We start from the raw sequence: 11,746 nt of genomic DNA on the forward strand, positions 1-11,746 counted from the left end.
TTTTGAATTCTATAATTTATATTCGGCTAGCCGGTGCAAGCTTTATTCGTAATTCCGCATTCCGTATTCCGCAGTCAATATATTGCGCTTTTACATTATTACTATTGGTGTATTCCTATTGTGAGCTGAAAAATTTACTGTTATTTGTGATTTTGCATTTTCTAGACATTATCTATTTTGGAGCTAAGTGATAGTGCATAAACATTTGATATTTTTTGTGAATTTCTAATTAGATTAGAAGGATTATTAGTAAATCCAAAGATATTCTATTGCTACCAAGCTCCTTGTTTATTATTACTAAATAATTACTACTAAATAATTCTACTTTAAAAATTATTAATTCTACTTAAAAATTGCTACAAAACATCTACCTGCAAAAATTCTATTCCTATAATTCATTTCTTATTTATGCATGCCTAAATGGTACATCATCAACAGCAAAATAAAAATAAACAACAACAATCGGGAAGTAAAATGAATGGTGATAGTATGATGAGTCGTTCGTCATCTACCGATAGTAATGGTTTCCCGGTGAAAGATGCTGACACTATCAAACTTTTTGTTGGACAAGTAAGTCCTCTTTCCGTTTTGTTGTTAAATACAAGAATATAGCCTTAAATGAACACTGAACTCAACCAATATTTGTCCATTTGGTGAATTTTTAATCAGTGACCAGATGTCCATCTGTCTATTATTACAGATAAAGCAGACATAACCATCTGACATCTTCTCTCTCACTTTAATGGTCAAGCTGTTAAACTAACTTTGCTTTTTTCAAAACAGGAAAAAATCAATACAAATTCTTCTTTGATCTAAAAATCAAATAATCTTTGTCCTTTTGTTCTTCCTTACATCCTCCAATCAAATCACTTTCCCTTTTCTCCAACATTCATCATTTGTCATATAGAAGAATCCATAGGGATAGAAATAAAACTTGCCAGTGCTAAAATAACATTGAAATTTATTTTTTTTTTCAAATACAAAATTTAATCTGAAATAAACTAAACAAGAATGAGATCTGTTTACAAATTTATGCAGACTACTGTAGAAAGGAGAAAAAGACGTGTGCCAATCATTTTTATTATGCATCAACCAATCAGCTTTCAATCCGCAAACTACATGTACTTCTTCATAAATGAATGAAATCATCGTCCCCCTTTTTTTTTTTTTTATGAAATTTTTTGATGATATGATTTGATATGTTCAGTTTAATTAACCGGAATAAATGATTTCGAGAATTCCCGATGAATAATTTCAGAATTGTGTTAAATGTTAAGTATTTTTCTCCTTTTAGCATACTTAAAATGTCATAGAAATAGTGTAAATCATTAAATAGCTTAACATATTGATAAATCAAAAGTTTTAATCTTATTTTTTTTAAAGAATATTATCATATCCATTTCATACTGCTACTACAATCATAACTGTAATGATTGAAATTCTGATTAAAATTAAATTTGTCAACACTAATAAATTTATCAATAATATTTTAACTCAAACAAGTTTGAAATAATTGAAATTTTGTACAATTGTGATTTCAAATAATAAAAAGCAATCATTTGAAAATTTTTTTTTATAATTTAAGCTATAATTATTGGAATATATCTGATACCATAAGCAAAGAAGCAATCAATAATTTTATTTGACCCTTTGGCAACAGCTCGATTCTTTTGTTGTACAAACATAATTTCATATAATAAAAATAATTTTATCTGAAATAAATGTGAAGACAGAGAGAAAAAGTTTTTTGAATAATTATTTAGGAAATGAAGTTTGTTTAATTTTCGAATGAAAGATTCTTTCATTTTTTTATTTCGAATAAAAGAGATGTTAAGAAATATTTGAATCTATAATTTTAGAATTTAATTAATTACATCAAGATTGAAATACAAATTTCTTACTTAAAAACTTTTTTACTGCTATCAACAGTTATCTTTCATAAATCTCTATAAAATTTTTTCAAAATTTTTTTTCAGATTCCACGCAATTTGGAAGAGAAAGATTTGAGACATTTGTTTGAAACTTTCGGCAAAATTTATGAATTTACAATTCTAAAAGATAAATACACGGGTTTACACAAAGGTTGTGCATTCCTAACGTACTGCCATCGTGACAGTGCCGTCAGATGTCAAGCTGCCTTACACGATCAGAAGACACTTCCAGGAGTTAGTTTTCATATTTATATAAAATTTCAACAATTATAAATTTGAAAAAACAAAAATCAAAAGATTGTTTTTTTAATATATTTGTTACAGTAGTATAGAAAAGTTCAGATATGATATATCTCTCTTATGTTTAATCATTTTGTGAATTATACTTTCGAATCTGTCATCAATATTTTCATTTCCAAACAATTGTTTTTTGATTTATAAGAGTGATTATTTTAGAATTAATTGCTGAAAATAGTATCCATATAAAAAGTAAGTAAATATGTAATTATATAAATCAAAGGTAGTTCATGATAATACTAATATCTTAAGCAAAATAGCACAATCAGAAAGTTTCTTGATCTGCAAAATATTTACATAAACATAAATATAAGTTATTCTTTCATCCAATAGCTCATAATTCTATAACCTTGTAAATTTTTTAAAAAAATAAATGAACAAATAATTCAAAATGTTGTCAAAAACATTTCAGAAATTTGATGATAGCTTTCAAACTTTCAGATAATGAACTCTTTCCAACTTATGACTTCTTATTAGTAATAATGATAGTTAGCATTACCCTGATGCTCATTATTACTGAAAGTTAAGGAAGTTGACAATTTTAATTAGTGACAGGTAGATAAAGCAATAATTTTTTTCATTACTTTCATTAAAATTACCTTTATTAAAGTACTTTCATTAAATAACCTTGTCAACAAGTAGTCATACATTACTGAAATGTTTTATTTCAAATAAGCATAAAATGAAGTTTAGATTTCAATAAATAGAAACAGAATGCTTCGTAATATGATTTTATAAAAAATACGAAATTAAGTCAAATACTGATCTTTTCGTGATATCGATCCTTTGATCACTGTATGGATACATGTGTGAATGAATGTCTTTGATAGTAAAGCAACTTAATTGAGAATAATTTCTTAGTTTTCTTCATTACTTAACAGTTGAGTAAACCGGAAATCTGGTAAATTCAAACATTTGTATCTTCCGGAAACTAAAAATTTAACTTTGCATTATGAAAAACGAAATTAAATGTCAGATTTGAAAATTTGAAACTTATTTGCATTACCTATCGAAAATTCCGTTGTCAGTCGTAAATTTGATAGGGAAAGAAGCTTAGAAAGAAGGATGCTGCTTAAACCAATCATTGAAAAGGTTTCGAAGTTCTTTTCTAGTTGGTTCGATTTAGGAATGAAATCCTTCCTCTCTTATCCTCTGCACTATAAAAGAACTGAACTTTCTTCTTTATCTCCCTCTCTCCCTCTCTCTCTCTCTCTCCCTGTCCCCTCTTCTCTTATATTTTCTTGAAATTCATTTTAGCTTTCTCTTCTTTTCTTTTCTCATTTTCATCTTCAATTTGAAAATTAGCCAAATGCTAGCAGTATTGGACCATTGCTTAACTTAGCTACAATCTTAGCTCCTATTGCCATCCCATTCATTTCATCACTGTGTCTTGCCGGTTATTTCTACCGGAAGCTAATTGATTCTGTGCTGCTTAACGTACAGTAGATTAAACAATGGAGCAAGACAAATAATCCATAATCATTGTGGCCAATAATTCATTAATTTGCTAGCACTCTTCTAAACAATGATTGCACTTCAGGCAAGTTTTTAAGTAAAAAATATTTGTGATATTTACTACTTTTCAAATTTATAGCTATTAATAGTCTTATTAACATTTGACTATGGTTTTTTTCTAAATTTTTTTATTTAATTTATATTTAATTTATATTTTTAATTGTTCTAATCTATTAGCTTCACGAATGAATGTTTAGAAGAATTCAAAGTATTACAATTTTCTAAAATATGCAAAAGTTTACATTGCAACTTTCAGAAAGATTGAATAAACCGATTTTTTTTTTGTTAATTTTTTTTTCTTTCAATAGCATTTTTTCCTTTTTCCTTTATTTCAAATTTTTTCAATAAAAATTTTCTTCAGTCTTCTAAAATCTCATATTAAGAAATTTCAAACATTTCAGTTTGATTCGTATTGCAAATAAAATTTACATTTTCTCTAAATCTTCATCTAATGAAATAAAAGTTTTTTTTTTCTTTTTTACACATAATTGTTTTTTTCAAAAAGCAGATTTGTTCAAAAAAAAAAAAAAAAAATTTGTAAACAATTTATAAAATTCAAAAAAGTTCCTTCAATAAACAAATTTAAAATGAAAATTTAAACTTATATCATTTAAATTTTTATTGTTTAATATATCAGAAGAAGAAGAAAGAAATTAATTCGCATAAATTTATAGTTGTAATTTGAAAAAAAAAAAAAAGATGTACTTTCAAGACATTCACATTTACATTCAATTTTAGATGAACCGAGCAATGCAGGTAAAACCGGCAGATAATGAAAGTCGTCCTGAATCACCAAAAAATGCTGAAGAGAGAAAGCTTTTTGTTGGAATGTTATCCAAACAACACAATGAAGACGATGTCCGTTCTTTATTTGCTCCTTTTGGTGTCATTGATGAGGTAAATTTCAAAAAAAAAATTTTCCTTTTTTTTTTTGTGAAAAAATTTGAATTGATAATTCATTATGATTACGAATTTGATAAATATCTTGAAGACTATTTTGTTAGAATTCTGCAAATGATTAATTTCAATTATTAAAAATTTAAAAGTATTTGTATGATTTCTATTTTTTTTTTTTTTTTTCAATTCAGTAAAGAAAGGTTTACAATATGAAAGAAAATTTTCTTCCAAAGTAAACTTATATCATCAATTGCTGGATAATAAATTTTGTCCATGAGATAGAGATAAACATTAGTAGTAGCTAACAAGTAATCATTTTCAATTCACTGAATACAAAGAGAAAGGTGAAGAGAGAGAGAGAGAGAGAGAGAGAGAGAGGGAGAAAAAAAGATGATTGAATCTTTGCATTCCTTTTTTTGAATTCCTCAGATTCTCTTTTCCTAGGCTTCTAACATTTTTCTTCATTTTCTCTTCTTACATACTTCTCTAGCAAAAAAAAAAAAAAAAAAGAATAAACAAATTACTTTTCTCTTTTTGGTTCTTCCTCATCATCTATTATTGTCATCTCCTCTTTTTCCAAATTGCATCATTTCTGGCTAAAGTCGATAATTTTCTTTAAATCTTATTCCTTCTCATTTCTTTTTAACTCATTGTTTATTGATTTACGACAAATTTTATTCTTCTTTACTTTCCATTTGTTTGAAATGCTCTGTAACAATTTCTAAATTTCAATTTTTTCTTTTTTTCTTAATGTATTTCTTTTTTTTTTTGCACTGAAATTATAGCACACTGAATTGATTTGTTCAAATTATATATTCCAATTTACCTTCTCAGTGATCAGAAAAAAAAAATAAAGAAAAAATTAGTTATTTATAATTTTTCTCTATTAGAATGACACTATTACTACTACAACTGGTCATTTTCATTGCTTAAAATTTTAAATTCTGTTTATCGTTAACAAGAATTTAAAAAAATTTATTCAATAAGATTGCAAAAATTACATCCATTTTCAAAGATTTAAAAAAAAGAAAGAATATTTTATGAAATTTGAGGTGACCGTACTTCGAGGTGCTGATGGTCTATCAAAAGGATGTGCATTTGTTAAATTTGCGACACATTCACAAGCTGCTATGGCAATTAACGCTCTCCATGGTAGTCAAACGATGCCAGGTGCTTCCTCATCATTGGTCGTCAAATTCGCTGATACAGAAAAAGAGCGACAATTACGCCGAATGCAGCAAATGGCTGCTCAAATGGGTCTATTAAATCCGGTACTTGTTAATCAAGCGGGCGTTTATAATACCGCATATCAACAGGTTCGTAAATATAGCCAAGATAAAATTAAACTACAGTCTTAATTAGAATTAAACTACAACCTTAATTAATTGTTTAATTTCAATTGTAAAGTATATTTAGAAATAAAGTAAAAGATTAGAATAGATTTGAATAACTGAGATATTTGCTAATGTTTCATATAAATTTGGCTAATTAATCCCTGAGGAAAACACATCTATATTATTCTAAAAAATTTACATTTGGTCTTATTTTCATAGAAAATTGTTAGCAGAAATTTGAACTCAAAAATATTTTAATTCATAAAATTTCAGCTACTACAACAGCAAGCTACACTTGTAGCAGCGCAAACAGCTGCAGCTGCTTATTTTCCGGTTGCTATGGCACCACAAACAGCGGTAGGTTTTTGTTTTTTTTTTTTTTTTTTTTTTTTGGAGAAAATTATGCATGCAATTGTGTGTGTAAGCTATCATCGATTATTCCTCAACTTACCCATATATTTTGTCAATTTTTCAACTTACCCACGTTTTTTTTTTGTCAGTTTCTCAGTTCAATTCATTACAAAAATTCAGTGCTTGTTTACTATGATCAATTTATAGCAGTATAACAATATTTGTTCATGCAGCGTCTGATATTTTAATTGTATGTTTGGCCTAAATTAATAGATTGAAAATTTGTTCAATGTTACATTTTAAATGACCGTAACATCTGCTCCAGCTAATATCATCTGTCCTCTCATTAGATGTGCGTGTGTGTGTGTGTGTAATGAATAATTTAAATAATGTAGAAGGATTGATCGAGAAGAATGAACTAATTTAGATGAAGAATAGAGAGAGAGGGATGAAAAAGAGAGGGAAAAAGCCATGAAAGAGAGAGAGAGAGAGAATTGATAATACTAGTAATGATAGGTAGATAGGTTCAATTATAATCATTAAGATGAATGACAGATATGAAAAATGCAGCATTTGGCTATTTTGAGAAGTGCCATCTTTGCAAATGCACTTATCTCTGTCTCGTCAGAGACATTTTTTTTTTTAATTAACCGCAAGGGAATGAAATAAGAAGGAAGAGGAGAAGGAAAAATGAAAAAGTTATAAAATATAATTTTGAATTTCTTATTCTTTCTCTCTTTCCATTCTTTACTTATTTCTTTTGTTATCTTTAGATCATCATCCACAATTTTAGCTAACAGCAGCAGGATTAGCCGGAACAACAAATCCGGCAACATTCCTGACACAACATCCGTTACAGCCACTCTCAGCACTTCCACTACAGCAAGCTAATTCTGTTCAAGCAATTTCCGCATTATCACAACCTTATGCACCCGTTGATTATGCTGCAGCTGCAGCTGCAAGTGTTACACAATATGCACGTAAGTTTATCATTATGTTATATAGAAAAACAAAATAAATTATATTCACGTAAAACGTAACTTGTATTCACGTGAATCATTAATACTTATTGCTATCTGATGATTATCTTTATTAATTAGAATTATTTGTAATAGATACTTTTTCCTAACTCAAACATAGCAAATTTGCAGCTTCAAGCACTGCAGCAGCAGTAGCTGTTGATTCGACAGCGTACACGCTACCAGCTAGCGGAACATTACCTGCCGGAACAATATCTACGGTAACGCTGCCTTCCGCTTACAATCCTTTGGTCAGTCTTGAACAGCAAGCAAGTAAGAATGCATTTATGGATGTATGAATTAAAAGGAATTAACCTAATGCTAAGTGAATAAATTAATGATTATCTTTATTAATTACATGGTAAAAAAAATATATTAAGGAAATGTAAAATTACTTAGTTACAGAATACTAAATATATTATTGTCTTTTAATTAGAAAAAAAATTTATCTTGAAATTGTGTTTTTTCTTTCTTTTTATAGATCCATACAATCAAGCTTTGCAACAAGCAATTGCCCTTCAGCAAGCAGCTATTCTTTTTCCAGGAGCGCAAAAAGAAGGTATGAATTTGGTCTATTATCAATGATAAATAAAAATATTTATTTCATTGCTAGAAATTAAATATTAAATAAATTATTAATTGAAACTGTGCAAAAACATATGAAATAGGAACATTTGTGTTTGAGTAGTAAGTAAAATATTATTTTCTCGGATATTTTGGTTAGAAAATGATTAGATTTAAAGCTTAAATACTGAAATATTTATACTCTGCTTTCTCAATCAAATTTTAACTTTCTTTTGAGAAAAATTTCAGCTATGAAAAACTTTTAAGATTCGTGAAATATTGTTTTATCTAACATTTTTGCAAAAAAAAAAAAGAGTTACGGAAATAATCAATCATAGAAAATCTAATTTTATTAAATTTTTGGCATGCAAAATTTTTGCAACGATTTTTTTCATCTTTATTAAGTAGAATGTGCAAAAAAAAAAAAAAAAATGACACTTAAAAATTTTTGTTGATGAATAAAGAGTATGTGAAAATTTGCGCTTTTCATTCGTATAGAAATTTAATTTTGTCATATTTTTGCTTTGCTTGTTCAGTTAGCTTCGTTAGCATCTGCTTGCACTATATCGATTTGCAATTTTCTCTCCTGGCGCAAACAACAACCACTATATTTAGTTATTGAAAATAATGAGAATGAGAAATGATAAAAGCAATCTCCGGAATTAATTCCTATTTCAATCCTGAATCCTTCTCCCTAATACCTATTTATGTTGTGTTTCTGCTTTTACTAAAAATTTTCTCACTGCTCTTTGTTTAACATTTATTTTTAATGCATTATTTGAAAAATATAAATATAAACTTTTCTTCAAAAGAAATATAAACTTTTCTTCAAATCTATTTTATTTCACATATACTTTCATATTGTTTTTTTTTTTTTCTCCATTATTTGCTTATAAAATATCAAATCATAATTTGAAATCTTCTTAATGTATCATGCAATTTTTGATAATTAAAATTTTACTGATCATTAAATTTATTTCATGCTAAATTATTCAAATAAACGAATATTTAAATGGCTTCTTTTTAGTTTTGGGTCCAGAAGGATGCAATTTATTCATCTATCATTTACCGCAAGAATTCGGTGATGCTGAACTAATGCAAATGTTTATGCCTTTTGGGCATGTGATAAGCGCTAAAGTTTTCATTGATAGGGCAACCAATCAGAGTAAATGCTTCGGTGAGTTTACTTTTCTTTTTTTGTTTTTTGTTTTCGTTTTTGTTTTTGTTTTTGCTTAAATATTCACATTTTAGCAAAATTCATCGATTCATAAAATGTATATAGTACGTAACTTCATTGTATCTTACTAATTAGGTTGCATGCGGACGTCAATATTTAGGTAATAGTTGAATGTGTATCACGTGAATAATTAATGAATTAAAATTTCACATTAATACAACCATCACAATGATTTATATCACTAAAATAGTAACGGTGTTACAGTAAGATAGTAATCTTGGCACTGTAATACAGTACCGTCCTATCAATTCAGGTTTCGTCTCCTACGACAATACCGCCTCAGCAATGGCAGCAATTCAGGCAATGAATGGCTTCCAAATTGGCATGAAACGACTCAAAGTGCAATTGAAACGACCTAGAGATAAACCGTACTGAGCAAAAATGAATATAGTTCAAAAAAAAAAAAAACAAAATTTAAAAAAAAGGAGTTTGTGTTGTCAAGTCATGAGAAGAGACTTTTGTCGTGTCTCGTTATGTTTTTGTCTTCTTTAGTCAATCACAAAAAAAAAAAATTTCGTCGCATATTTTCTAAATAATCGTTCATTTGTTTGTGTTCTGCTTGGATATCGTTTTGTTTTTCTGGACAATTTGAAGTAATATTTTTCGTTTAGTTTCATTTTTTTTTTTTTTTTTTTACAATTTGCGCTGCTTCTTATTATCAAATTGATATGTTCTCGAGGAAAGCATTATTAGTGATACAATTTTCAAAATTGATAAGCTTGACAAATTTCATATCAAAATTTTTGCAATTTATTTCAACATAATAATCTACCAAAGCAAAATTCCAAAATTTACATTTATCAAAAAAAAGAAGAGAGAGAGAGAGAGAGAAAGAAAAAAGTAAAAATTTTTAACAATTATGATAATTAAGTGTTATTTAATTGACGAGACATAATCACAAAGCTTTGCTATCACTATTTACCTTTGCTAATAAGCGAAATAATTAATTGGTATTAAATATGATTGTGGTGTATGTATAGTAAATTTGATATGCATGTTTTCTTAATATTAAATTTTATTTGTTGTTATATGTTGTGAAAGTTGTCCCATATCATTATTTATCATATCCATTGATCTTCTAAAAACAATTTGATCATCAAAATGGAACCATGATGGCAATTATCTCAGACAACTAACTAAACCTATCCTATTGTTCAATTTTGGATATTTATATTAAAGTTATCCTTGTTTGTAAGATTATCTTATCAATTTCTTACCTACAACAAGCTTTTCATCGTCTATTTTTCATTCATAGCTTTTTTTTTTGTTTCTTTTTCTTTTTTTTTTTTTAAAAAAAAATATTATTGTGATGTTTTTGCTATAATTGTGATTGTTTTTGCAGAATAAGAGAAATGAATGAAGAGTGAGCATTATTAATTCTTTTTCTTTTTTGGTTAATTTAAATTTGTCAACTTTTATTTAATTATTTTTTTTTGTTTTAATGCTGAATGACAAAAGTTTATAAAAAAAAAAAAAACAAAAAATATTTATGTTTTATTTCAATTTTGCTCTCTCTCTCTCTCTCTTTTCTCAATTCCTTTTCTTAAATCTGCAAATTAGAGATTGTGTAACAGTGGTAAGTAATGTTGTGACAGCTAAAAAAAAAAAAAAAAGAAGAAGAGAAAATTTTTGTTTTTTAATGAAACCAGTAATGTTAATTCCGATGCAAACAACAAAATGCAAATCCTGAATTCCGGATCTGAAGTACAAAAAAAAAAAAAAAATACATCAACGAATTTTTGGTGGAATTCTTTCTATCTCATTGTCGCACTAACGCACACACTCTCTATTTTTGATCACTGAAAAAAGGTGTGACACCTTTTGCACGACCTCCCGTTTTTATATCTTTGTTTGATATTATATTGCATGCTAATTATTTTTGAACAAAAAAATCTTTTTCAAAATTTTAATTTACTATTCAATTTCTGCATATTTCAAAAAAAATTTTTAAATTTATAATGCTCAGTGGTTTTTTTTTTCTTTTCTAGAAAGCCAGAGCTTAGCTTATTTGTTACTTTGAGAAGAAAAGAAAATTAGCAAATTTTTTCAATCAATTTCATTTTCAAATTATATTTTTTCACATAATATTAAGAATATGCAGAGGTTTTCTTTTCAATAATGTAAAAAAGAAAAAGAAAGAATTAAATTTTTTTTAACAAAAATTTTTCATTTCATTTCATAATTTTCATTTTTTTTTTTTCAGATTCAATGAATGATAAGCTCAAGTATAATTCTATTTCGATTTTAATTTACTTCATGAAACATTCCATTGGTGTACAGGAATCTCATATTTTCTCCCAAAAAATGATAGAACTTTTGGCGAAATGCGATAGTTCGATAACTGAATTTTGTCATAAAAGTACCGTAATATCTTAACATTTATAAAAGAATCAATCATTTTTCAATATTAAATTTGTCCCAGTGCTATTTTTAAAATTATTTATTATTGGTCTTTTGTCTGTGATCTCACTTTTTTTTTTCAATTTTGTCAGGTTACAATTTTTTTTTCCTTTTTTCAGTAATTTTAATAGTATCAGTAATTTAAGCAAACAAATAGCATTTAGTATAAATCAATTTAAAATTTCTTATAATTCTGTTTTG

At 27.0% G+C, this 11,746-nt stretch overlaps 1 protein-coding gene across 2 annotated transcripts; it reads left to right on the forward strand.

The window, feature by feature from the left end:
- Window positions 1-420: 420 nt before the first annotated feature.
- On the forward strand, window positions 421-9,520 carry Bm2262 (RNA binding protein, putative; the record flags this gene model as incomplete). 2 transcript variants are annotated; one of them, XM_001896938.2, is made up of 10 exons in its annotated part: window positions 421-570; window positions 1,977-2,165; window positions 4,482-4,640; window positions 5,693-5,956; window positions 6,248-6,331; window positions 7,119-7,305; window positions 7,477-7,617; window positions 7,826-7,903; window positions 8,936-9,085; window positions 9,399-9,520. In XM_001896938.2, 10 exons carry the CDS (start codon window positions 421-423, stop codon window positions 9,518-9,520), a joined length of 1,524 nt encoding a protein of 507 aa, XP_001896973.2. The 2 variants fall into 2 exon arrangements, with proteins under 2 accessions (XP_001896973.2, XP_042935847.1); XM_043079913.1 differs by lacking the exons at window positions 421-570; window positions 1,977-2,165; window positions 4,482-4,640 and having other exon boundaries at window positions 5,771-5,956.
- Between the last annotated feature and the right edge of the window lie 2,226 nt (window positions 9,521-11,746).

Source organism: Brugia malayi, assembly GCF_000002995.4.
Source record: "Brugia malayi strain FR3 genome assembly, contig: Bm_v4_Chr3_scaffold_001, whole genome shotgun sequence".
NCBI classification, from domain to species: domain Eukaryota; kingdom Metazoa; phylum Nematoda; class Chromadorea; order Rhabditida; family Onchocercidae; genus Brugia; species Brugia malayi.